General features: G+C 34.1%; 1 protein-coding gene across 1 annotated transcript in view; it reads right to left on the bottom strand.

Moving 5' to 3' along the window:
- The window catches only part of NBEA (neurobeachin), a 513,899-nt gene that overhangs the window by 335,268 nt on the left and 150,690 nt on the right, over positions 1 to 27,941 (bottom strand). The window contains 12 exon segments of the mRNA XM_035900172.1: positions 1,349 to 1,566; positions 5,635 to 6,654; positions 6,921 to 7,113; positions 7,454 to 7,577; positions 7,793 to 7,874; positions 10,064 to 10,172; positions 12,786 to 12,878; positions 14,828 to 14,925; positions 15,034 to 15,096; positions 15,856 to 15,935; positions 24,925 to 25,093; positions 25,860 to 26,012. Of these exon segments, the coding sequence (XP_035756065.1) occupies positions 1,349 to 1,566; positions 5,635 to 6,654; positions 6,921 to 7,113; positions 7,454 to 7,577; positions 7,793 to 7,874; positions 10,064 to 10,172; positions 12,786 to 12,878; positions 14,828 to 14,925; positions 15,034 to 15,096; positions 15,856 to 15,935; positions 24,925 to 25,093; positions 25,860 to 26,012 (2,402 nt within the window).

Below are 27,941 nucleotides of genomic sequence, written 5' to 3' on the forward strand. Positions count from 1 at the left end.
TATCTACTTCCATACCAGGATTACTTTCAGGTACCCAGTTGAGAACAATGGCTCACAACCCTTTATTCCCATCAACCAGTACCTCACTTCACAGGCAGTTCTGCTGAAAGCAGTGGGCTTGTTTCTTCAGCATGAAAGTTATTTAATATTAAGAGTTCACCATACTGCATCAGTGCCATTTGAAGCATCCTTGATAACACCTAATGATAACACCTGCTAGTGTTTTAAAGGGGAAACTTCATAATGTGGTGATATCTAATCTGAATCTAATATTACCTTTCTTAACTAACATTAATTTTAGCATTAGCAAAAGCTTTGCAAGCGACAGATGCTAATAAGATTAGCTGAAATCTCATCAACTCCTAATTGGTGAGAAATTGTTCCATGAAACAGTCACTCTTCAAAAATATAAATTAGTCCGTAAAAATATCGATGAATAGTGTGTAAGTATGTTCTTTTCCCAAAACAACATTGTTGGCAGCCAGCAAACAAAACCTAAATGCTTCCACTGAAAATATACAAACTGAACTTTAATCTCCAAGCATTACCTAAGCACAAAGTACAAAACCTTCCCACATAGTTGGCCCAAAAAATTATCAGAATTGTCTATTTCCTAGTAATGATCACAGAACAGTTCACCAAACTGGAAATTAAGTGCAATATAGATTGGTTGGTCCTTGGATATAACTATGCTCAAGTTTTCTGAAAATGAACTTTTTGACCTGGAAATTAGATTAAATAGTGTTTGTTATACCCAAGGGCTCTGATAACAATAAGTTATTGAGTGTGCAAAAAACCTAGGAAATCACATTGCCATCAAAAAATAAAACGTAACTACGAAGATTAACTACAACCAGGAGCTGGCATGTAAAAAAACCCCTGCCAACTAGAAAGAGTGATTCTTTAGAAAATGTTATAGGAAAGAGTTTTTATTTATAAGGTTTTATTTATATATTTATAAGGTTTTTATTTATAAGGTTTGCAGGTAAAGAAGCTCTTGTAATCGGTTGAAAATAATGGCCATTAACAGACACACAAGTCTTCCCCATGTCTGAAACAGAAGGAGCAGATTCTAACACTGAACATAATCTGAAAGAGCAGCTCAGTTTAGTTGGGTATGTATGAGTTATATCATCTCTCAAGAAAATAGCAACTGTTACTCGTGAACTAGAGCTGTTCCAGGGTAGGCAGGGGTGCAAAGAGAAGATCCAAGATACAGAAGGGCACTTCAGCTAACACCAGCTCTGTCCCTTTCCACTGTCCCAGTAACATCCCCTCTACAACACATCTAATTTTTCCTTGTTGACGGAAACACAAAACAAGAGTTAAAGAAGAAACAACCACCTACCTTCTCCAAACATGTACATCTGTTTCTAGTGCAAAAAGCAAGTCTGTCAGGAGCCGCTGGTGCATAGGAGACCATTTAAACTCTGGAATACGAAACATAGTTGTGCGTGGGCCTGGACTAAACTGTCGTCGCTGCTCTTCTGTCATTGGCATTCCTCGAAATCCCAAGTCAACACGTAAATCCCGGTCTTGCTGGGTGACAGATCGACCCTGTACTGCCTACATCAATGAGAAGTTCAAAAATCATGTTAACTTTTTGTAATGTCTTTTTGAATGGATCACAGAATTTGAGAAAGGATGGGCTAAAACTGGACTTGAGCACAAACTATAGGAGATATTGCTATTGCAAGGCAGGCAGTATCCTTCAGTAAAGGAGCTGCTCCAATTCAAATCACTCAGCACTGAGGGGCTATGGCTGGCTTTCCTTTTGGCTGTTCACCCATGTTTTACACTCAGGTTCTTCACTTGAAGTATTACAGAAAAGACCAAATGCAGCATGTACAAGGTCAGCAGGGACAAGACTTTTTTACAGGAAACAACTATCCTTTTGTGCCGATAACACAATTTTCTTTGTATATTTGACTCAAAACATGGACAAACTATACAGTGTTTCGAGGTTTCAAGGAATCAGTGTACTTTCAGACAGCTCCTCATTTTCCAAAACCAATTCATTTTTCTGGTCTTTTTAGCAGGATCATTAGAGAATCAAGTCTAGTCTCCCAAATCTCATTTTGCCAATTTTGTTACACTTTGTTAATTGGTTAACAGTTTTATGGGTCATTCTTTAGATTCTCCCAACAGGTGGTGGATGTGTATTACATTCTCTTTCAATACCTATATAGATATGACTGTTTCCACTTGGTGATTAAAGACAAAAGTAAGAGATACATATAGATGATATGATGGAGAATATCGTGAAGGAAAAAGCAGTAAAGAACAAACACTTTGACTGAATTTGAGGCAAATATTAATAACAATGAAATTACTTATAATGTGCAATATCTCTGAAAGAAAGAAATACAAAGTCTGGTCTCTGGAATTATTTTAAAGTGACTTTAGATTAACTTAAAACCAGCAAAATAGAAAATGCTTTGGTCACATATTCATTTCCTGATCTCAGCATACTGTTTTAAATATGGACATTTAAACAAAATACATTTATGAATTATTTGTGCTAGCAATATAAAAATGGACATGGCATTGGAATTGAGCTAGAAAGCTTCTTAGATCTTTAGTCTGATTTTGATCTTCTGTGGCCAGCATTTTGAGAGCAGGGCAGGTTTTCTTCACTCAGTTTGACTTATTGGGATCAAAATTGTTACTGTTGCTTTAATTTCCTATGTTTTTTTTTTTTAAAGTTAGCTCTAGATTATTCTTTTCTTTTTTTCTTAGACTTCTCTAAGACTTGAAATTTTTGCATGAATCTTCTGCATGGTGCCAACTCTATTTTCGGTCTTTCCTACTTATTTTTATATTCTTCAATATTTGATCTACTATTGATAAAGGCATCAAGTCTTAGAAGTAAGCAGGAGTTCCCATCTCTACTTTGTTGTGCAATCTGTTGCTTCCTTTCAGTCCATTTGAACAAAAGACAGCTTACTTCGTACTGATAAGGTAGGGAGCTGATTGCAGATCTGGTTTTAGAGAATTTGAGGTTAGCAACTCCATTCACATACCATTTGTTCTCTTTTGGGTACAACTACAGGTAGTTGTCATGTCAGCAGCAGCAATGGCATCGTAACTGTACCATAACAGGAAAGCTTTTATCTAACCAATAATACTGTATTTGCAAGAATGGGCTTTGCATAAACCACCACGAAACCCAACTATCTACATTTGGGTGGCCTGTCTTTAAGTCATTTTCAGTGGTCTCAAAGAGATCAGATCTCATGTGGCAGTTCCCACGCATGCTGCAATCAGAACTCCCACCTCCAGCTCCACTGTAGACATGCTAAAATTACCATTGCTCTTTACTCATGAAAACAATAATGCTTGATTTATGTTTTATTTAATACATAGTTCCATCTTTTTTTTTATTAAGGTTAACTTCATTGAAACAGAAAAGGTTTAACTATGGACAGCTTATAGTTCACAGGGTATTTCAAAATATCCAAAGAAGAGATTAGAAAATAACAATTCTGGTGGTTACACAGTTGATAACTGTTTTTAAGAAAATTATTTAAAGGAGAGAGCAATGGCTACAGGCTTAAATCAATTCATTGTAGTTTATCATTTATTTTAGTGGGAAATAACTGTAATTTAAGTAGTACATGGAGAAATAAAGGAGTTAAATAACTTGTAGAGTCAGACTCTGGAAGAGTACACAGTTTATAGATAATTTGCACATCCAAATGATAAGTTAGGAATTTTGTAAGTAGCTAAGAGTAAAACATTTGGAAAACATTTTGTTTCTCCTATCTTACAATGATCTGATAAAAGTTCATTAAGACTTATGTATCATTTTAATCCTAACAAATAATTACAGGCTTGAGGAATTTACATTTTTATAATTCAACTATTATGGGTGAAATTCATCATGAAAAGAGGTAAAAAGACCAGAAGAGTCCCAAAGTCACACTGACAGGATTTTCTACAGTAGGTAGTACAACGTCAGATTATGTTTTTCATTAAAGATTTATCTTTCAAATTAACTGTGTTTATGGGTGCATAAATGTACGTAGCAAACGAATACTAGCATTTCACTTGTCTTTTACTCTTTAAACAAAAATCCACATTTCAAAATAAAAACTGACTGCTCCTTTTTCTTGCTATCCTCCACTCATTCCACTTATCAGTTTCCATGGTATTAAGAGTCTTAACATAAGGTGTTTGGTAACTGATAGTAATAGATACAGTATTCCTATCGAGAGCTTTCAGGGTTTGTTCTTTATTACACAGAATGCTTTTAAATATAAGGATCCCTACACAATGCTTAAGAGTCTGTCACAGATGTTATGAGGTTTTTTATAGTTTTAAAAAAATACTTACAAGAGAACCCCAAACTTTTCTTATAATACTTGTCTAGGGAATGCGAGAGCTCCATCTGCTTTTCTCTTCAAAACACAGGTCCTTACCATAGGAGAGAGACTTAGAAGAGAGTGTTCAGAAAGAACCCACTAGTCTGTGTAACTTTTTTTTTTAAAAAAGGAAAGTATCAGTTTTGGAAACCACAGATTGTTTAAGTAAATTATAATGTCCATTCCCTGGACTTTTTCTGAAAGTATCATCTCCCTGAAGATCAAAGCCAGCAGGCTGGTCTGTGTTCCTTCATCAGATGAAGGAACATGTACTCTGAGTGTATCTCTGAAACTCTTCTGACAGTTTGGTACACACTACACAGTACCAGGCAGAGCAATTTTTGCAATTTTTGTTTCGCTCTTCTTCCACAGTTTCATAAAGTCTGACTTTTAAATCCTAGAAGATAAATACTGGTGTACATACTGGACATATAGTCAGCTAGTAAAATCTTGAAGGTATCTTTGGTTACAGGCTCTGAACAACACCACTGAGGAAATTAATTCTGTGTTTTAAAAGTTCAAAGTGACTATATTTTGTTGTGTATATAGAATACTAATTCTTTCAAAGATCAGACTTCAGCCTTGACCTTCCCATTTTCAGAACGCTATGGCTAATTTTCAGAAATTTTCACTAATTTTTCAGAAATTTTCAGAGGGAGACCTAGACAAGAAAGGAACTCCAAGAAGAAAGTAGATACTTCTTTTATTAATCATCTCTGGTCTGGAAATCAAGTCACAGTTTTTCTTCTGTTATCCCTAAATTATTCCTTTTCTTGTGTTAGGATCAAATATGGAGATTATTTATACCAGCATTCCTGTATGGGAAGAAAGACAGTGCACTAAAGTGCTGTAAGACTACACTGACAAAGTCACAGCAAGAGTAATGAACACTTCAGTGTGTATTTCATAGTAAACCAGATATTTTTAATCTTAAAACATACTAACAAGTCAGTCTAAAGAGGAAATCTCAGAGTATCAGTTAATGTCTCCAGAAGAACTAAGGAAAATTGATGAGAGATTCTCTTAGCTAAATTTTTAAAACTAAAGCATCCGTAACTGCAATATGTATTTTCTACACAGACATGAAAGACTTCATGATCTTTACACGTTATGGCATTTTCAAAGCAAATAGGCTTGGAGAGGGAAACATTTCATACAGTTGAAGAAATATATTGCAAACATCTCTCAGATATCATACTATTAATTTATCCAGCAGCAACAAACAGGTATTACATTGGATGCACACATGGCTACAGCACTTGAAACTTACTTGGGTTGTGGTAGTTGTCTGGATCTTCCGTATCTCCTTTCCTACTTCCTTACCATCATCAGACCTTTCTGTATCTGATATTATACTTCCTGCATCAACACTAGGTACAGCTTTGCTACCAGAAGACTCTGTTTCAAGAGTTGTGGCAGTCATTTCAGCATATTCTAATCCTTTAGACGATGAAGCCAACTCCCTCTCAGAAATGCTACCCATTCCATCTGAAGTTGTGTGAATCTTGAACTCCTTGTCCTCTATTATACTTGAAGCACATGTTATATCTACACTACCTGTCATATGTGCAAGGAGTCCTAAATCATCATTTACACCAAGATGCATCTGTGTCTCTTGCACATTTGGAATAGAAATGTGATTACTTGAAAGTTCAGGTAGAAGTTTCTCCTCTTGACTAGGTATTTTATCAAAGAGAAATGAGGTACTATTAGTAGAAGGTTCATCTTTCTCATCAGCCAGAGTTATTAATGGACCATTATCTTTTTCCTCATTCTTCTTAATAATACCCACACTTCCATGAACATTGTTTTGCAGCTTCTCAACAGCAGCGCTATATACATTATCTAGAAGAGATTCAACTTCTACAAGTGCACCATTTTCTCCAGTTACCAGTGTCTCTGGTGATAAATCCATATCATCAAGTTTTACTTCAGTAGCTTCTACCTTTTCAGCTTTTATATCAACTAAAAGGTCATGAACTTCCACATGCACTCCTCCTCCTGGTCTCTCAGCACTTCCAAGCACATCATCTGACACCTTTGTAGCCATGAGCAAGTCCCTTGTATCTGTACTGACAGGGTAATCTGTTTCACTTTCTGGACTTTGGCTTTGTGAAAGGTCTTCTATCTCTCGAATTTCCATTCCACCTTTTGCTCCTGTTGTCTGAGAGGAAAGACCTGAGATGGTGCTCACGTTCCCCTTTTTCCCCTTTTTTATGTTTTCTTCCTCTTGCCTTTGATACTCTTCATACATTTTTGCTAGATACTCCTTGTGAGCCTCATATGTGACCTTAAAAAGAAAAGAACAGATTATGTGGATGAAGACATGCTACATGAACTTTGACAAAAAAATAACAAGAATCTTAACAACATATTACATACAGCTTGCAAATTGTTTCACAGCAAAGGACCTACAACGATGACAAAAAAATGCCACCTTGACATATACGGAGATAGCCACCAGATGGCACTAAATCACTTTACATCTTATTATATTGCTTAGTCCCTTTGGGGGAGTTACCGGTATTAAAAAAACATCCATGAGCCATTTCTTACCTTGGAATGAGCTATAGAAAGAGTATCCACCCACACTCTCCAGCCTCCCCATTCATATTTTATTGCATGATACAAGAGAATACGGAAAATGTTGTAAACCATCTCTGTGATCTTCTGCTCTTCAGAGTTCTTAGGGTTAATATATCCCAGAGAAAACATCCAGTCCTGCCACACTGAACACTGAAGTAAACATCTAAAGTGAAATAATTAGGTCAAAATCTATCCAAACAAAGCTTCTTTATTTTAACATTATGATGGTTAAAATAGGAGGAAAATAATATGGTACATCTCTGAACATTAATCCAGTGGTAGAAAGAATATTAAAAATATTTCAGGGTGAATAAAAATTTAAAGTATATTCTAAACAGAAGAACGCAATATTAGTTGTTGAACTAAGAGAAGTTACCATAGACCTATTAAATTTATTTTTTATATATTCCATTTAATATACAGTATAAAACTCTACACGGAGTACAACAGACTGCTATTACCCACAAGTCAAGGATGAGAAAATACTATTTGTAGTGACATACCTTCTATTTTCACGGCTATTACTAAAGAGTTTTATCATATCAGATAAGAACAAACGTCGAACTTCCATCAGCTCTGCACTTGGCGTAGAGTTTTTTAACAGTGTTGCCACCACCTTAAGAATCACTTTGAAAGAATAAATTAGTTACGTAACACATTTTAACAGCATTTAAAAAAGAAAAAAGTTGCTGACAGCAACTAATGTAAGTAGTAACTGAAACCCATGTGTATGTGAGATACACTAATGAATTGTTCTCACTTCCTGAACCATATTCTTTAAAAAAATCCCCACAACGTCTAGGCAATACATTTATGATACAAACATAATATATTTTCCTTACTTGGATTCTGAATTTTCACTGTAGAATCTGGCTCTGGATGTGGTTTATGAACAACTTGAGTGCATACTTGTTCTGTCAAAATCTAGAATAGAATATGAAGTTCCTTTTACCATTTTTTTATTAAATGCTACAGCATTTCTTTGTTCATTTTTAAATTTGTTAAGAACATTTACCATGGCCACACTGTAACTTCAGATAAAATATTTTGGTATAATTTTTTTTTTTTTTTTTAAGAATGGAAACAAGCAATTTCTCTATGCAAGGATCAAGATTTTCACAGATGTACAGGCTGGTTAACCAACTTTTTAGTTAGCTGACTAAAGCTAAAATAGTGGTGTTTTAAAGATATTTCATTCATATTCCTCATAGTATTGTATGTTCACAGATCAAAAATTCTTCCATGAGCACTGCACATCAAAAGTTTTTCTCATACATTCCTTCCATAATCAAACCAAATATTTCTTAAAAGTGGGTTTGGTTTTCATAGAATCATCAAATAGAATCATAGAAACATTTAGGTTGGAAAAGACCCTTATGATCATCAAGTCTGACCGCTAACCTAACACTGCCATCCCACCACTAAACCATGTTCCTAAGACAAGGGAAGCTAGGAAAGAGGAACAGTCACAGACAGCATTCCATAGGAATAATCCTGGTGTTTCACATAACAAGCAAGACAGATCATTTGCCTGTTTCATTAATTGTACCTGACAAACTAATTAATCTGTATTGAGGCAACACCACAGACCTTTCACACTGGGATACCTGCAACAACTTCTATGTATGCAACTTCATTTTTAAGAACAAGCTAAAAATTCAACAATATTAACATGGGATTCTCAATAAGTATATTGAAGCAAGTGTATTTCAGAATAGAATCATTTCACTAGTAATTCTTACTTATTTTAAAGCAGAACTTTAGCTCATTTATTAATCAACGAACAATAATCAAACTAATCTCAGTTGTTAACACTATATCATTGAATGGGTCTTTACATATTGGTATTTAAAATAGAATTTAAATATGCCTTTGATTTTTATGAGAGAACACGGAAAATATCTGCATAATTTCCTTGACAAATCTTTTTGTACTTCTGGCGCTTAACTCCTTTTTCTCCTCCTCTGGCTATTTTTTTAAAATGTAAATGTCTGTGGATGCTGGACTCCATGAGGACTTTAATTTTGTCACTGAGTTATGTATTTTCTGAGAATAGCAAGCACAGAAGCTGTCATAAATCTGAATGCAGCAACATCTAGACTGAGAGACCCACGTGGTCAACTCACACAGGGTGAGCTTAGATATGTGCAATAAAAAAGAACTTAATGTTGGAGTAAGTCACTGGCAGATAGATGACGTTTAGGTTTTTACAGTCACAGAGAAAGTTTTCTACATCACTCAGACTCAGAACCCTAAATGTCAAGCACTTCTTCAGTCTTCCATATCTTTTCTGGAATCAGTCCTCAGTATCTAACCATTAACCCTATTCATGACTGGAAAAAAAAAAAAAAAAAGCAAAATTAAAAAAAATATCTTCCTATTGCATAAGATCCTCAGAAATTGCAGAAGGCTTAATTCTAAATCACCATTTTAAAAATAACTGAAGATTGGACATGATCTTTATGCATTTGCAGGCATGAGGACGTGGGTTTCAACCAACTTGACGTTGCCAATATTTTGCTTTAACAAAATTGCTCATCATCAAAACTGAAGTTTCTACAAATAGCTTGGTAAAATGGTTGAATGCTTCAAGGTCCTATTTGCCTCAAGCAGTATCTGCTACATAAAAGTGTCTGTGTTCAGTCACCATTTTGGCATACTATCAGCATTACTATCTAAAAAAGAAAACTAGCACTTTTCAAAATTTTGTAAACTTGAAAAGAATGGCACAAAAATGAAAAAGAAAAAAGGGTATTTCTGGCTCCAGCACTTTCCATTGCCATGGAGAAGTAAGCAGGTCTGCAGCAACTTTTTTTGTGTGTGTGTGTAAAATGATAAACATTTTACATAGCAGGACCTTTTCCATCAGCCTTTGCAATGCTGTAAGTGGAAAGTTTTATAGAGACTATATAAAAATTACAACATTGTTAATAAAAATATCCAAAGTGTGGCAAAATACATTCTGAACCAAGAAATCTTTTCTTAAAATTTCTATAAAAAATTTTCTCAAAACCATCTTGAGAATCAGGATATTGTAAAGCACAGAGTCACAACATAATTAAGTCATAATTTTTACAATAGAGATGAAAATCTCCGAGTCTAATAATTTGTACCTCATAAAGTGTGTTATATGTTGTAACGGTCACCGTATTTGTATGCAGCATCAACCTTTCTCCAAGAAGAGTGAAAAGACTGTGAGTATGCATGATTTCAACTTTTCGCCTGGAAGAGAAAATAAAAATATTAGGAAAATGCCAAGCATGTTGAACATTTTAAGTACATGCAAGAAAACCAAAAGCCAAATATTTTGATGTTGTACTATAAAGTTCTAAAACTTGTTATTTTGTAAATAATATCAATTAAACATAATTCAAGATCTTTCCCAATATGAACACAATCGTAGTAACACACAAAGGTTCTCAGAACACAAGGCTGTATTTGGGAAGGGATTTTGTATAAAATAAATGACACACCATTCTCACCCTCTGTGATTTTCACAGTGGAAAAAGACAAAGGAATCCCTTTCTATCTTACTCAGGCTTTGAAAGTTCAACATGTTCACAGACTGGCTAAATGTGATCACTCCCTCAAGGACTCAGGAAATCCAACCTCAGATATTCCAAAATAAATACTAACACATACAGATTTATCAGTACTGCCATTCTCTTTATATAGCAATCACTCATGCAGCCAGAATAATTAAATCCTGGAATAACATAAATTACAATGCAAAGGAAATTAAATCCTGAAAAGTTATGAAATTCCAAGTGATCAAAGTGAAAATTTGTTGGAAAGTTTAACTGTGCACATGAAAACCAAAAGTAAGTAACAGACTATGATTTCAGTGGTGGCATAGAGAGAATCAAAGATGGCAGAGAAGGAAAAATACAGGATTTTGCCAACTGTTAAGGTTAGACAAAGTAGTCTATCATCACAGATCACAAAGAAAAATCAGTTAAGCTACTCAGGCTCCCATCTAACACATTACTGGTCACTTCTAAGAATCAATTACCTCCACTCTGTAGCTTCATCTGTGATGAATATATATGAACTACAGCAACGGTAACTGGTTTTATACCTACACTTTCATTATTAACAGTGTATTGGTTCAGATTTCATAAACCACATTATAACATCCCTTTATGCAATTCTGCTTTAGTGTATTAAAATACAATGCCTGTTTCCTGTACTGTGGAACAGAAATGTAAGTGCTTTATAATTTTATGTAGTTTATAATTTTATAATCACTTCCTGTAGTTGACTTCAATTTTTAAAAAATTATGTGTATGCACACATATATGTGTGCACAAATAAGCAAATCTCATAAGCACTAGCTGTAAGATATGAAAATTGGGGGGGCATTTTTACTTGCTGAAATCTACATAAAATGTGAACATTTACAGATGTTTGGAGGTCTGAAAATTTTAAAAAAACTTTGAAAGTTACACAGAATATTCAAGTGATTTCAATTTATTCAATTACATAAAAAAGAAAGTTATTTAATTTTGTGCTAAGTATGAACTTTCACTCAACAATGGAAAATAGACTCATATCCATAATTACAAGTAGATGATAAAGACCGGGTAATGAAATTTCAGCTTCTGAAAAATCTTGCTTTTTTTTTTCAGTAATATTCCACTGACAGGGTTTGCTACTTGATTTACCAGATAGGCGATAAATGTTTTAAACAAATGTACTTATTTGGACACAACTAGTCTTCTGCACAAGTCAAACCTTCATCTGGTGTATCTTCCTTAATCCAACTCCTATCAACGTGAATGATTTTTAGTAAGTAATGTTTGAAAAGCCCTTGGAGATTCTTGAGTGGACTATCAATTTGCTTTATTAATTCCCAGAACACTACTTGGCTTGCTGGATCCCAAAAGGAAAATCCCATTTGGGAGCATATTCTCAGCTAACTGTCTCTCAATTATACAGTCATACTTTATTGATCTTACTGAGAAAAGCTTGTCTAGCAATACTGCACTCTGGCTGGACTCCTACCTCCTTTCGCTTCTGAGGAGGTTTTACATGATGAAGTCTCTTGTGAAGCACATGGTTAATTTTTATACACAGTCTCCCACTGGAATACTGTTGTGGGTTAACCCCAGCAGACAGTTAAGTACCACACGCAGAAGGGGAAGAGTGAGCAGCAGCAGATTACACAGCACTGCATGCTTTGTAAGTCTTTCTTAACACCAAAATATGGAAGGTGAGACTAAGTACATCTATTTTGTGACACCAGTTCTTTTTAAATCTGAACATTTCTTGCCGCCACATTTTATATATGAATATTTCTTGCATAGAGGTATCTCCTTACCTCCTTTTTGATGATAATTTACATAGTCTGTTTGCTTTTCCTTCTGAAACTTTCCCACGTGAATAACATATTCTTCTATTTCATGTTCCCATCATTTAAAATCTATTTTTAAGAGTACTGCCCTGATACTTTTATTGCAATGACACTGAAAATTCCAGCAACAAATTTTTGATGACACTCATATGTTTCCTATTATCCTTAGCTGAACATACAATATATATTTATCGAACGTATTTTTGGAAAATGTTTTTCAACTGTTTTAAGACTTGAATTTCAGCACATCATAGATTTGGTGGGCAATCACTGTATGTTTTCAAACATCATAATAGTAACAAGTTAACTGGAAAATTAATTTTATCCCAATGTATAAAGATGCAATGTATTAATCATCAAACCTAATGATTTTATTTTATGTAATTTCTAAAGACTGACAAAGAGTACAGAATAATCATGACAAAAAGACAAGAATTGTGAACTTAAACCCACCACTATAACAGTTTTAAAATTATACTTACTTATGACCCAAGTGTTTAAGAAAATATCCAAGGACCTTCAAAGCTTGCACCCATATACTCTCACTTTTGGAAGCCAATAATTTATAAATTACTCTACAAAGAAAAACAAATTCAACAGGTTTTTCCAGTTCATTACTAAACATCACATATATAGATTGTATTTCACTGAACAGGGATATTTGTTCATAAATAAAACTATAAAAATAGCAATTTACACAAAACGGAAGGGTATACTGAAAGTACCAAGCACAGCATAAAAGTTTGAATTGAATTCTTTAGGTTAGAGACATGGTGTCTTTTGGTTCAGTTCAACGCTTTATAACAGAAAGTGGCAACTTTCTCTCATATTTCTACCTTGGAACAATCAAATACAAGACAGCCTGAGCAGCTGTAGCTTAAGACAAGAGAGGCAGATTGAAGCACGTAAGGTCACATCTTGGAGTTTCTTGGAGTACTTGGATGCTACTGAAAATCTCCTTTTATTCTTAAAAACCTACTCAATATCCTTTCTACAAAGGATAAGGTACCTGCATTTAATCACCGGAAATTTATACCGAAGTCTCATTTGTCAAAAGTAAAATATGGCAATATGTTACACAAAATCCCATATACGCCATGAAGCTGCATCCTCACTGCATCAAAATTTGAAGCAGAAAAAACCCCCAACCAGCCCATGTTTCAAATTCTTGACAAAAAAGGCCTCAAAATTTAACCAATTTAATTTATTACTTATTTAATTAATATGATTGGTTCAAGCACAAATTCTACAGTTTTTCAGAATGGAAACCAGTCTTGATTTGAAGACACCTAGAGACAGAAAACATTACCCTTCCCCTGCACTCTTCAAATTTTTAAATTTATATTTTAGTTTCCCATTTGAATTTGCTAAAATTCAGCTTTTAGCCATTCTTTTTAGTCTTTTCCCACTAAAGACCACTTTAGCAGACAATATCTTCCTCTTTTGAAAGGACTTATGCCATTATCAAAAGACCTCTGACGCTTTTATCCTCCGATAACCTAAGCAGAGGAACCTCTAATTCTATGTAAGGCATTTTTTTGAACACTTAAATGTTGCAATTCTCTGCATTCTCTCTGCTTTTTCAACACAGACATTTAAATAGAAAGACTGCACCATCAAACAATTTTAATGTTGCTACCACAAATGTTGCATAAAGATATCTTAAATCCTCTAGATCAGTCTTACCCTTCTTCAAAAGGTGTCAGGAATAGAATTCTGTCTGAATACAGACAAGTAGAGTCAGCAAACAGAATCCTAACTGTGACTATGAGTCTTCCCTTCAACTAGCATCGTCATTCAAAGAGTTTTAAATACAAGTATTTGTACAAAGATCTTAATATTTTGGCAAATCAAAGTTTGAATTTACCAGGCAGTAGATGTTCCCCTCCTGCTCTCCCCATTTTACAAGCCCCTTGCATTTTCCAAAGTATTTTCACAACAGCGCAAAATAAAATTCTGTAGTAAATATTGAATTATTAACATGGAAAATTATTAATCTCTGAAAAAAACTGCATTACCAAATTAGGCATAGGAAAACAACAAAAACAGTGCTTCTCTGGGAATTATGATTTATTAAATTTACTGTCAAAGAGATAAACATATGAAATCCCCAAATAGCTTTTAAAATCTTTTTAGAGAGAATTTGAGAGGTTAGGGCATGATTTCTTGTTTTCCTCTTCTTCCTTCCAGATTATGTTAAATATCTGAAGACAGGATCTTCAAAATTATTCTGAGATAGATACTTGGCTTTTTGATGCATCTTGTTAATTATGTATTCTATTTGAGATTAAGAAGCAAGTACAACAGTACATTTACCTTCAAATACCATGATGATAACCTTAAGCAGATTTTTTTTTCTCCACACTATCAAAACCACTCTGTTTTTGACAAAAAATATAGCCTAAGTTAATAAAATTGTAGTTTGAAGTATCAGCAAGTGTGATATTTATGTGAAAAAGAAGCAATCTGGAGAGTGATGATACTGGAACGACTTTTAAGATATTTTCGCACTTCACTGTCTTACCGTATCCCATTTCTCTGATCAAAGGCAGGTATCATGGATGCTGGATGTTCGGACATTAGTGCCACTAGCAGCTGCAGCACATCATGAATATTTTCATCCTGTATGACAAGCATCAATGTTATTCTACAAACTAACCTCAACAGCAGGTTTCATATAGAGCTGGTACAATTGGTTACAGTAAAAGATAGGTAATTACAGAAATGTACCTCATGCATTGTTAATAAGTAATTTAATATGCTCTGCAGTTCATCTTCTTTCACTCCTCGATCCTAAAAAAAAAAAAAAAAAAGCAGGGGCACTATTCAGAGAAAACACACACTTCAAGTTTGGCTCAAGAAAAACTTGGACCAAATCAAATAACTCTACATTTTTTTTCTATTTAACTCAAAAGACTAAGTTCTCTCTTTCATTTCATTGCTTTTCCTTATCACATCTACAATCCAAACTAGCATGAAGTCAGCCCTCTATTCCTGCTAGAAAGGTTTCGTATAGCGTGGGCCCTCAGATACTATGAACTGTTACTGCCACTCCTCCAATCCCTGACACAGAACAGGAAAAACAGGAGGAATAGGCTAGGCCAGAAAATACTGGTTTTCAGTCTATTTCAAATGACAGATTATACCTCGAAGACTAGCATTCAGCTGTAACAGAAAGAGTCCTAGACCATTTCAACCAGTGGTAGAACCTCACAATAAGTAACTTAACTGCCACCACCTTTTTCCTTTGATCAATCAAGCAACTATCTACTATCATATAAAAAAAGCCCAAATACCTGAAAGATTCTCTAGTGTCATCTACTATTTCTGCAAGTGCATTTAATAAAATATAAATGGCATAGTCTGGTGAGGTTAATATTGTACAGATTTTGAATATATTGTACAGATTTACTCCCTTTATGTTGATTAGAACATTAAAATTAACCAGAATCAGATACAATATCTGACAGGTATTACATATTTACTATGAAAGATCCTATTACATGTATATAACAGACCTCAATGTTTTCCATCTGGAATAGACTGTTTTACCTTCAATATAAGTTGTTTCAAAAACAGCAGCATAAATGCCCTTAGTGATATGATTTCTTTCTGTGAGGGCCGAGGACCATCTGAAAGAAGCACAATATATCACTTTTAAATATAAATTAATTCCTTGAATGACTGCAGCTTCTTCAGGAAATCACAGTTCCTACAACAGATTTAGTATTCTATTCATTACATAAAAGTTCATATTTGTAAATGACATTATTTATAACCTTTCAGAATTACATTTTAAAACACTAATATACATAAGTGATGTTTCATTTTGAAAAAAAGAAATCCATATTATATATATATTTTAAACAAAGACACAGGGAGATGAAAGGTAGTAGTCAGGTCTAGATTCTCACAACTAAATTAATGTATATGTTCTGTCAGTGTCTTCATATGAGCCAGGAGTTTCAAATCCCAGTATAAGCAACCACTCTCTTTATTGACTAGATCTACGCAACTGATCCAATGTCAGTGCCCAATGCAGGAAAAAAGTATTAGTTCTATTAACTACATTGAGTTGAATTCCACTAAAAACAACGGGAGTTTAAATACCTAGTACAAGCTGCAATGCAGATGTGTAAATTTAAAAGGGTCTGAATACAAAGATTAATCTCATCTAAAATATGTGATTACAACTTGGAATAACTAAGCCACTATGTTAAGTACCATCTGAATGAAATCCAACAGAGAAAGGATTAATGAAATATTAGTCGTGGCCATTACCTTTAGGAGGAACTGAAGCTATTTACCAAAGAGAAACTACCATCTGAAGAAAATATTAAATTTGAACCAGAAAAAACCCAAACATCTGTAGTCCATAATACTTTAAACAATTGTGCATGAGGAAGTACATTAGGAAAACAGAAGCATCTAAAAAATTAAATAAGAAACAGAGCTTGAACAACTATATTCACTTGAACCTTGCTCTATTGTATTTTCCATTCTCCCCTTTCATAAATACTTAAGGTTCAGCTGGAAATGCCTTTGTTAAGTTCTACTTTTCAAACAATGTGTGCCATAGACAATCTTAAATTTTGCACAATAAACGCAGCCTAATTTCATTTTTCATCAACCATTTCATCTTATGCTGATAAACACATATCAAAGCTTAATAACACTCTATGTTTCAGTATTATTTCCAATCCAGAATAATGCAAACTTTTAACGGAGATGGTTTTTATAGTCTCTGGTGCCACTTTCTGAAGTGAAGCCACTGCTGTACACACAGTAATTCACGTTTGCAACAAGGGTAAACCTGAAGGCAAGTTAGATTTGTTTGACAAGGAGGAGCAAAAAGAGTTTTCTTCCCTGTTTAGGAATGGATAGGGGAGAATTGGGTGCTTTTCAGAAAGTACCAAATAAATCTCCCTCCCCCCATCATCATATGTAAAACCAGCAATGATATTGTCATATAGTCTTTAAAGATATAGGAACAGGTTTAATAGCAATGATATTGTTGTAAAAAAAAATCATATAGTCTTTAAAGATATAGGAACAGGTTTATAACCATACATTCTAATGGCACCATGAAACATCTACTTCCCATTGTAAGAACAGAAGTAAGTTGGATTTTTTGGTACTAGCTGCAACTACATTAAATATTGCATGTGTTTTTATGGCAGTGGTGTGCTTCTAGCCAACAGCTATTTTTTTCCCTAATTCAAATGCAGATTCAACTCTAACTGCATCACAGAAATCTGTTTCTTCGCACACCCTCTTCCCTCCTACACCTTATTGGTATTCAATGTTGGACAATATCTCAAAACCAGGCCTAAAAACTGAGGCATTTTCTCTTTTCTGGAAGACTGTAATTATGGAAACAGAAAATAGAACACTAAGGCAATGGGGAGCTCTGCAAAGGATTTTGATAACAAAAATTTTAAGGAAGGGTTAAAAAGAAGATATCCCAAATTAACTGGAAACCTGTCCAAAGATACTCGGGTTTTATACTTCTTATTCACATACCCACTAGTTTCTCTGGAGATGTGCAAGAACCCTGAAAAGGGCTCTTCAACACGCCAGAGATACAAAAGAGTTGCTTGCAGATTATATGCCAAGCCGGCAAAAAAAATGCTTTTTCCTTCAGTCCTCCAGTTTTATTTATTCCTTTTAGTTTGGTTATGTCTTGAAGCTTCACTGCATTAGAATCAGAAAAAGGGGACAGCCTTTGCTCAAAGGACTTTATTAGTTTGAAAAATTAAAAAAGGACTGGTAGGGAAAAATAAGAGAGGCTGGAGAAACTGGAGGCTATGTAACCAGTGTACAGCTACAAATAGTGAGAGAAAGGACTGCAGCAATAGTAATGCAACAGTCATCTGGTACAGACTGAATGGAAATAATCTGGGAAATTGTAAAGCTATATAAAATGGATTTGACACTATAATTGTTATGTCATCACACTTTTTGGCTTCATTACTAGTTGAAGATTCATTAAAAAAATCCATTGACCAAACAATGGTATAATTTATGTTATAATTTAAAAAATATACATTATACACACATATACTGAGGTAAAGAGAGACAAGTGAACCTTGTTTTTCAACTCTAACATTGAAAAGTATTTTCTTTACTGTCTATTAATCTTTGTGCCCATCACTGGATATAGGCAATTCAGCGTCACCACCACTCAGAAACTGGTAAACAGCACTGCTAAAGACTAACTCCAAACCCAAGCCAAATCAAAGATAATCCTTTTAAGATCTCATACAGCAACTGTAAGTCCCTAATACAAAATAGCAACATTCTTGTTAATCAGCAAAGAGAAAGGATGCCTCCCTTATCCCACACCAGGATGAGTCACTAAATGATTTCCTGCTTTTAGATTCTTTATGTATGTATTTATTGCAGATAGCACATGATTTGCATCAGATTTTTTTTAATATACACTCATAATGAGAGTTAGCCAGCTTTATCCAGACAAAAAAAAATGAAAAAAAAATTTATCCAATTCATCCTTGCAGCACAGAGGAATTATAGGGCCATAAAACAGAACTAATTAAGAGGGAATAAGCAAACATATTCAGAGTAAAGTACAATCAGTACCAGTGTAAAAAACTGATTGGGAGCTTTGAATAACAAAAATAATGATTTCTAATCCTGTCTTTGGAAATAAAACGTTGTGTTATCAGTTTTACAAGCAAGCAAACACAACATTCTTCCATCCGGCTTTTTTATGTGTGAAAAAGCATGATTTTTCTATTAAAATTAATAAAACACAATACAAATAGCAGAATCTGATCTCCACACATGCATAAATAAGATCATGTTATGTGGATCACAGAAGGACCTACTTTTATCTTATTGTTGCAAACTAATGAGAACCAAGTTCCACTCTAACCCAGCCCGTGAAATTGCTCTGTGCAACTTTCTAGCCACAAAAATAAAAAAATATAGTTACTTTTTCCTTATAATAATTTTCATAATTCCCACTTTTCTATCTCATGATAAAAAATGTTGGACATAATTAAAAATGTTCTTGAAAACTCTATTTAACATGAGTTAACCTGGACATTAACAGCTCCACGATACTTAGCTTATTTTTCTGTTACTGCCTTCATTTTATGCTTTCTCATTACTGCACCACTATTGGTCCGTCAGTATTTTCAGAGAATGCCATGCAGTTCGTAAGAAATTCTAATGAAGGTTTTTCAAGGCATAAATAAGCTTGTGGCCTCTAATAAGTTCTCTCTTAAATTCAAAGAAATTGTAAATCAAATTAATTCAGCAACATGGAGAATTTTTTTTAAAGAGCGAGCATAAATGTCTTATTTTTCTTTAAAAAGGTTAATAAAGAAAAAAACCCATCCAACAGTTAGTAGACATCCAAAGATGAAAATAAATTTTGTTTAAATTTTTCTCTGCTGCTTTCCTATTAAAAATATATGTGTTTTGCCCCTTCTGAAAGAAACTCACAGATTGGCTTTTCTTTAAATATTAGTCTAGTATATACTTTGAAAAGATGAAACATCAAAGTAGAACAAAGATTGGTAAAATAACACTAAGATGCCTCTGGCAGCTTGGAGTATTATCATTGAAATGCACAATCTACCATAGCAAGATAAAGAGTTAAATCTCTCCCCACTTATCCTCTTATTCATTCCCAAAATCCACAAAAGGAAATAATCATGGAAGGAAGTAATATAATTTTAAATAATTTTTACTCAATCGCCTGCTTCACTCTGACTTTAGATGGTGCAGCTGTTGGGCAACCCTATGATCTTCTCTGACCTTTACATCTTATTCTGTATGATTTAACAAAATGTGAAAGGCATGCACATGGCAAATCAAGAGAATAGTTAGAACCACAGTTCAAGTATAAAATGTAAAATATAATAAAGTTTAAGGATTCTTTCCTGTGGAAATTGGTTTGACTCCTTCTGCTCTTCCTGACATGAGAGTTATTTCACAAGTTTACTTTTAATATGGTTTTAATAAAACACAAGTCAGTTTTGTCCTGCCACCTATTTATATCTGGTAATTTAATACATAAAAAAACCACAAACACAACACATAAAAAAAAAGTAAAACTCATAATTTTAAACAGAAAACTTGCCTCCCCTATGTGGATCTATACCTGTAATGTAAAACCTACTAAGAATAATTATAAAGCAATACTGATAAGTATACATTTTGAAAAAGTGTTTCTAATACTTCAGAAGGAAACAATGCAATACAAATATAGTATATTGAATCCAAGAAGAAATACCAGTTTGAAACAGGAAAGCAATGGTGAAAGAGAATATACAAAACCAAATTTGAAATAAATATTTGAACCTTTTAAATAATTCAAAACATTTAACTTCCTATTTTATAAGCCAAATACTAGGAGAAGCAAGGGGGAAACTCATTTTTTAAGAAAACGGCATTAGCCAGATGGGAAGCTTCACCATTGAGCTACTTTGACTTTAAACAAGGTATACTGATCTGTCAATACAGAAAACTCACCCACTTTGTGCTTTATTAAGACAGGGAAGGCAATAAAACCTTGAAGCCGAGTAACTGTCTGCAAGTAATAGCAAATCAAACTACTAATATTAAAAAGTGTTTAAGTATCTCTGCATAAAAAATTATGTGTCTAGAAGACAAGAAAAGATCACACTACTAAAATGTCTGCATGAACAAGCTTACTTTCTGACATGACAGCAAATTATTTGAAGGCTCTATAACATATTCAGTCAAATTCTGGATATTGGCAAGATTTCCATTAAAGTCTTCATATATGAAAATTCTGATGTCAAGTTATCTTAGAGTTTCAGTTGCCTCTGATAAGGGAATATCGTATGCCATTTTCTCGCATTATGATTTATTTCTCTTTCTTACAGTAAAATTACTGCTCATTGACAATGGGTCCATTCTTTCATTTTGAAATATCAAATGCTTCTTGGAATGCAGCAACTCTAACATTCACATAATTGTATTTTTATAGTGTAAGTTTCTTACTTTTACAAACTCCTTTTTACACATTATTATATATTTGACCAAATTATAGACTTGCTGGCTACATGTGGCAGTAGTGGCTGTAAGCAGGCTTATAAAAATCAACACAAAACCAAAATCCTGGAGCAGTTAACCTGTTTGAAATATTAGGATTGGTGAAGTTATGAGTTGCTGAAAACAGAGGTAGAAAGAAAAAAGCATTAAGCATATTAGCTACAGATACTTATAGTATTCTAAGACAATAATCTAAGCCTGAATCAGCCAGACTGGCTTATCACATTGCTGATTGCACTTAATGTTAAAAGAAAGAGCATCTGGTGAAGAAAAGCCATATAATATAATAGAATCATAGAATGTTTTGGGTTGGAAGGGACCCCTAGAGGTCATCTAGTCCAACCCCCAATATCCAGGTGAACAAACATTTTTTAAAGTTTTCAGGAATTTTATCAATTGTAAGTAATTAATGTGAATTTGATAAAAACCTAATATGAAATTATGTTAATATGAAATTAAATTTAGCAACGCATCACATCAGCCATTATTGTATTTCCACAGTCATTTGCTTGCAAGTCACCAGAGTTATTACAGCTGTACCAGTCAGAAGCAGAGGCTACCTGTGAAATAATAGCAAAAAAAGTCCTAGTGCTGATCTGCATGGAGAAAATTCCATAGCTGTTCAGGATTTGCACATCCATTGCTACATCACTGATCTTCCTCCCTGACAAGCCTACATTCTTCAACTCAACACAAGGAAAGCTATTTTTACAGACAGGAAAGAGAGTACTACAAAATACTTTTTAATAGTTGTATCAATTACATGGGACTTTCTGCAGTCCAAGCAACAGGGAGGAAGGAAGAGGATAAAGAGAACAAAGAAGAAAGTTGAGATTAACCTTTAAAAAAGTCAAATTTATCTAGAAATATACCTAAAGGAAAAAAAGGAGAGAATTCAGATATAGTGGATAATAATATGTATTTTGCAAATGTGCATGGTCTCGCAGTTTATCAAACGCCTTCCCAACTACTGTACAAAGGCCTTAATCATTGTGATTTTTGTTGTGATACTACTACACCAAACAACCAGTAATTTGCACTGTCTGATTACCTCTCAGGGATCTATCTGGTTGCCTTCCTGAGAAAACCAGAGTATTGTCTGGAATTGGCATAAATGAGAAGAGAATGTACTACATCCTTAAAATAGGTAAGAATGAAAGAAAAGATAGGGAAGTAAAACAGCCATATGTATGCTAAATTAGAGTTAACTGATTCATCTCTCATTCCTGATTTTGTGTCTTTGTGTACCCCATGCCTTCTGTTCAGATTTTCATGAATACATCATATCTTTTTTTCTAGCTATTCAACTGGCATTACACATACAAATACTCCAAAAATACAGCTAACTGCAGAGAGGCAGATCTGGGCAAGACAACAACCAAGCCATACCTCCTACAGAAAGAAATGTCACACTGTTTCCACAAAAGAGCAAGCCTAGCCAGAGGGAAGTCTGTAATATGCAATACATTTTCAAAGTGTTGTTAGGTAGTAGTATCATGACACAGAAATACAGGAATTCTTTAATTAAAACAAAAGCAAACAAACAAACCAACCAACCCCCAAAACCCAAATCCCCCAAATAATTACAGCAATAACAAGTAGGCAATATTATCAAACCTACAGTCTCAAACCTGTTGGGCAATTTTCCAGTCTCTGGGTGTAAATATGGTTGACGCTTGGAAACTTTACCTCCCAACAGCTGGTCATTCAACAGTCACAAATAAAATGTACATACCATAAGGTGATCAGATGAGTTCCTAATGTTCTAATTCCTCACTGATCTCGGGTGTGGTTAGCTTGTCTGATGGTAAAACTGTACCTATGCAGCATGACAGCGTAACCCTTAACAGAGCAAAGCTCTGAAAGCATGAAGCTGGATAAAGTCAGTCCCAGGGTATGGTTCAGTTCACCCTGATTTCAGACATCTACAGTGTAGTTGCCAACATGTGAGACCAGCTTCTAACCTTCCACTGAAGTCAATGGAAGATCTAATCAATAGAACCAATGGAGTCCAGAAAGCGACTACCTTTCAAACTAAATAGTTCTCAAGGTTCTGTCAACTAGGGGTAGGATACAGCTTCCCAAACATACTTATCGGTGTGATTTGACACGTCATAAGGTATCCAAAAAATCTACAGCAGATTTGATGCAGGATGCACAGGACACCTGCATCTTTCTGAAAAGTAAGTGGGATGCGCCCCAGAGACCAAAATGATGGTAGGAACCCATATTCATGCAACTGACTCCTGCATTCCACTGTCTATAATCATCAGACATCTGGCTCAGATGGAGACACTTTCATTGTAGGTAACAAAACTGAACTTAATTCCATTTTGGCAGAGGGAATCCAGAATCAGTGTAAGTGGAAAATATATTTAATAACTGACAAAAATTTCACAGTAATTAAGTAACCACCACAGTTAATTTTCATAATCTGATATTACAAACTTTTCTTTCAAATGAACAGAGAACAGAAACACGGTGTGCTTTTGTTAGGTATTTTTAAAGCAAATTTTAATAATTTTATGAAGAATATTATTCATCTACTAAATGAGGTCCCAGCTCCAACAGCAGCTCTCTCTGTGAGCCTCAACAAGTTACAACTTCACTGCCTATTGGGACACCCAATCTAGGATAAGAATTGTTCCTTCCATTTTTATTTATTAAAAAAAAATATTGAATGAAAGCCTTATGCATACAGGTCACTTACAAATGGAGTAACTTTTAAGTTATCTGTGTCACATTCTTCAATATTTGGATATGTGAAAGCACTAAACCATCCCCCAATTATTCAATTTCTCAGCATGACAGTAATAGTTACAGAATAAAAGACAATTAATAAGTTCTCTGGTATCAATTAATTTTTAAGAGACTTTCAGCCAAATCCACCCTGCTTTACACAAGTAGTCAGCTAAATGTAATGACATTACAACTGGAGTGTATAGGATTAGAATGATTTGATGCTCTGGTTAATACACATTTGTTACATGTAGCGTTTAGCCGTATGCATTATTGTATTTTGTTGTTGTTGTCATTCAATGCTTCCTAAGCCAAGCTAAGCGCATGACTATAAGCGGTTAAATCACTCTTTATTTTATAAGGTTAGAGAAAAAATATTATTAAACTGGAAATACAGCTTCAGAGATCTCATCAGTGGGAACTGGAAGTTTCCACTCTATTTTCAAGGTTGCTTAACACTACCAATCACTCAAACCCCACAAAGCTTTCTTTGGCATATGAGATCCATTTAACATTTCCTCTCTTGTATGGAAGAATAAAAATCAGTTATTTCAGAATGTTTTCTAAAGAATGCCCACAAAAGTACATGCTGTGGGAGTGAAGACCAGAGTTGGAATCTTCTGGGAATACATACAAACATAAGGAATTATTATCAGAGGTGTATGATACAACAAAAGCACTTGCATAGTACTTTTACTGTTGATCCCTGGTACTGATTATTGCCATTTACTTAACCTCCTTGTCTACCGATCCAAGAAGCTTTCACTCATTTACATAATAAATCTTCCTGTAAAAGAAATGCTTGTATTTTTTTTTCTTATGCATTGCACTTACCTAATCCTTTAGGAGTAATGCCACTACTATCAGCAGGATTAACCACCCAGTAGTAGTATTTCAGCGTGTGCATTAACTGCAGTACTGTTCCTACTCTGCGTATAGTGTTATAGATCGTAGCAGTTCCAATGAATTCAGCTGACAAGTAGGTATACAAAGACAACTGCACCTGAAGAATGAAACAATTATCCACATAAATGTAAGTTATATATCAATAACCTTAATTTGTAGGGGGTTTAGTATTTACTTTGGATATGATATAAAAAACTAAAAAATAATTATGAACAACTTCACTTAGCGCATGGACTGGACTGACACCTGGAATGAACTCCAGAGGACCCTTCTGATCTAAATTTTCTATGATTCTATGATTTATGTCACCTTAAAAGTGCTGGTTTGTTTTCTATTTTGGCTTTTTATACTTTAAGTATGTATTACCAGATTTTAGGACCATGCCACTTTTCACTTTGGTCCACATTCCTCAACTGTGATTATTTAGGAAAACAACTCATTCATTATCACCAGAGATGAACAATAACTTTTTATAATTTTTATGAACCCAAAATACATAAATTAAATTAAAATGGAAGTTTATGTGCATGCGTAAAAAAATATATCTTACCTTTTGCTTACAATTAAAAATACATACTTTAATGTTTAATCTTTAGGAAAACAATTAACACAGCAATTGAAAAAGGTACTGGGTTTCTAGAAAGTCTTTTGATAGAATTAGCCAGAATCTTAAGCAAGAATGTAACTGCTTTTAGAAACTTATAAAAGACATTGGAGAATATAGTTAAGCAGGGTACAGACTTCTTGATCTAAAAAATCTTTTTATTGCCATGTTTTTAAAATAAAAAAATTAAAAACCTAAGTGCCATGGTATAAAAGATTACTTGTAGGAGAGCTATAACATCATTCAAGTGTACAATTACCTTTGCTGGGGTATGTATCCAGATAGCAGGATTAAAAAGGATGTGATCACATAATTGCTTCAGTAGAGGTGCTCCATGAGACAATCCATCCAAATATTTAGCAAATGACAAAAACTGTTCCAGAACTGCTCTGGTTATATGAACTCTAGATGACTGGTGAAAAAAAATCAGAAAGAAAAAAGAAAGAAAACCTTCTTCCTTAATATATTTACAGCAGAAATATGAAGTGATATTTTCCATCAGACTCATCTTTACTAAATACATGCAACCTCCTATGGTTTCATGTCATTGAATATGAAAGGAAAGTAAGAAAAATTATCAGCAACTTATACTTTCTAATAATATTAACGGTCTTTCTAATGGCTACATTTAACAGGTAAAAAAATATTCATCGATAACTGAAGTTAAATAATTGTTCTTTTTTTTCCTTTCTCTCTTTTTTTTTTTTTTTTTTTTTTAAATTTAAATCCAGTCAGGATTCTACATTTTACAGGGCAGTGCCTTGAGAACTTTGTCTGAAGTCCTTAACTCTTCTTCAGTTACTTATGTGTCTTACTGAAATTGGGTTTCTCAGTATGTAAACACACATTACTGGTAGACTTGCTTTTGTTTCTTAACCATAAGTAGGTATTTGAAGGATTTGGGTTCAAGGTTTCGTCAAATGTCAAGAGAGTCCTTCAGTTACATAGCGTATGCTATAAAATCCCTGTTAATAGCTGCTCCTATGAAGTAACAAGGCACACGGACTTTGACAAACTTCTTTATATACTAAGTTAACAAAAGGAACTAATAGGAAAAGCCACTAAACCACTTCCCCTTGCCTTCCCTAAAAAGTGTTCCAATTACTTTTAATGCTGTAAGTACAGTCTGGGAACACACAGATTTGCTATTTTTGGAAGTGAAATCCATTTGTCAGTAATACAAGTTCAGCCTGAATGCTGTTTCCTTTGGCTTGTACATCACCATTCACAACAAACAGTCTGCAACTAATAAGAATAAAAATGTTATTTTGAAGTTCAAGTTCTTCTGTCCTCTCTGAAGTATTTGATCACATGCAAATGAACAAAAGACAATTTACAAGTAATAAAATTGAGCCTAGCTAGGAAACAAGGATTTTTTCCTGCCATGTGTGCCAACTGAATATAAGCATATACTGAAAAAACAAAATACATCCTTTGGAAAAATTTCAGCTAAGCTATATAGCATAGAACCCCCCAGAAAATGGCATATGCTGTAAAAACTATGTTGTGACAAAAATCAATCAAAATCCTTTAAATATTCACATTCCCTGAGTTTATTGATTGTAGCAGGTGTTAATTAGAATAGTATGCAAACTTTTCTTTTTAATTTCATGTACAACATTCCAAATTGATGTATTCAATGTGCGTAAACCATTCAAGAGAAAGGGACTCCATGAGGGCTCACTAGCCTGCCTGTACATAACTTACAGAACTGGAGCTAACAGCTTTGTAAATTCATTCTGGTTATGTCACAAGAAAACCTACCACTGGAAAAAAACCCAAACCACCTTAGACTAGTTCTTCGAAATTCTAAATCACACTTGCTTAGTACAGAAAACATAGAAGCATAAAAAATAATCTGCTTTTAGGTATTAATTGAGTGAAGGTAATGCTATAAGAGGGTATTTCCCTAGCTGAAAATAACATAGGGAGCAGAATGAGAGAAATTATTTATCATTTTTCTTCAAAATTCAGTAAATTTTTAAAGGTAAGATTATCATTACTTAATTTCACCATCGGACAACACAAAGCTCGGGTCAGAACTTCTTCTCAAAAGACTGACCTCATGCTAATGAAAAATACAGTAGCAAACATTCAAGAATGTCAGACCCATGAGATTCAACCATAAGAGTATTAGAATCTTAGTACAGTTGTTTGTTTTCAGATTATTAAATCACAGTAACATGAGGGCTTTGGGCAAGGAGGCAGGTAATGCTCCTCAGAGAAGCATCTGAACTGAACCTCAGGTTCGTGCTAACTGCTCGTCATGTCTGAAAACAAGTAAAGAGAATGCCCCTTGCAATTGTTTCTTTCAGAAATGAAATTATTTTACAGTTTTTTC

Source organism: Egretta garzetta, unplaced genomic scaffold (genome assembly GCF_000687185.1).
Source record: "Egretta garzetta isolate BGI_Z169 unplaced genomic scaffold, ASM68718v1 scaffold40, whole genome shotgun sequence".
NCBI lineage: Eukaryota > Metazoa > Chordata > Aves > Pelecaniformes > Ardeidae > Egretta > Egretta garzetta.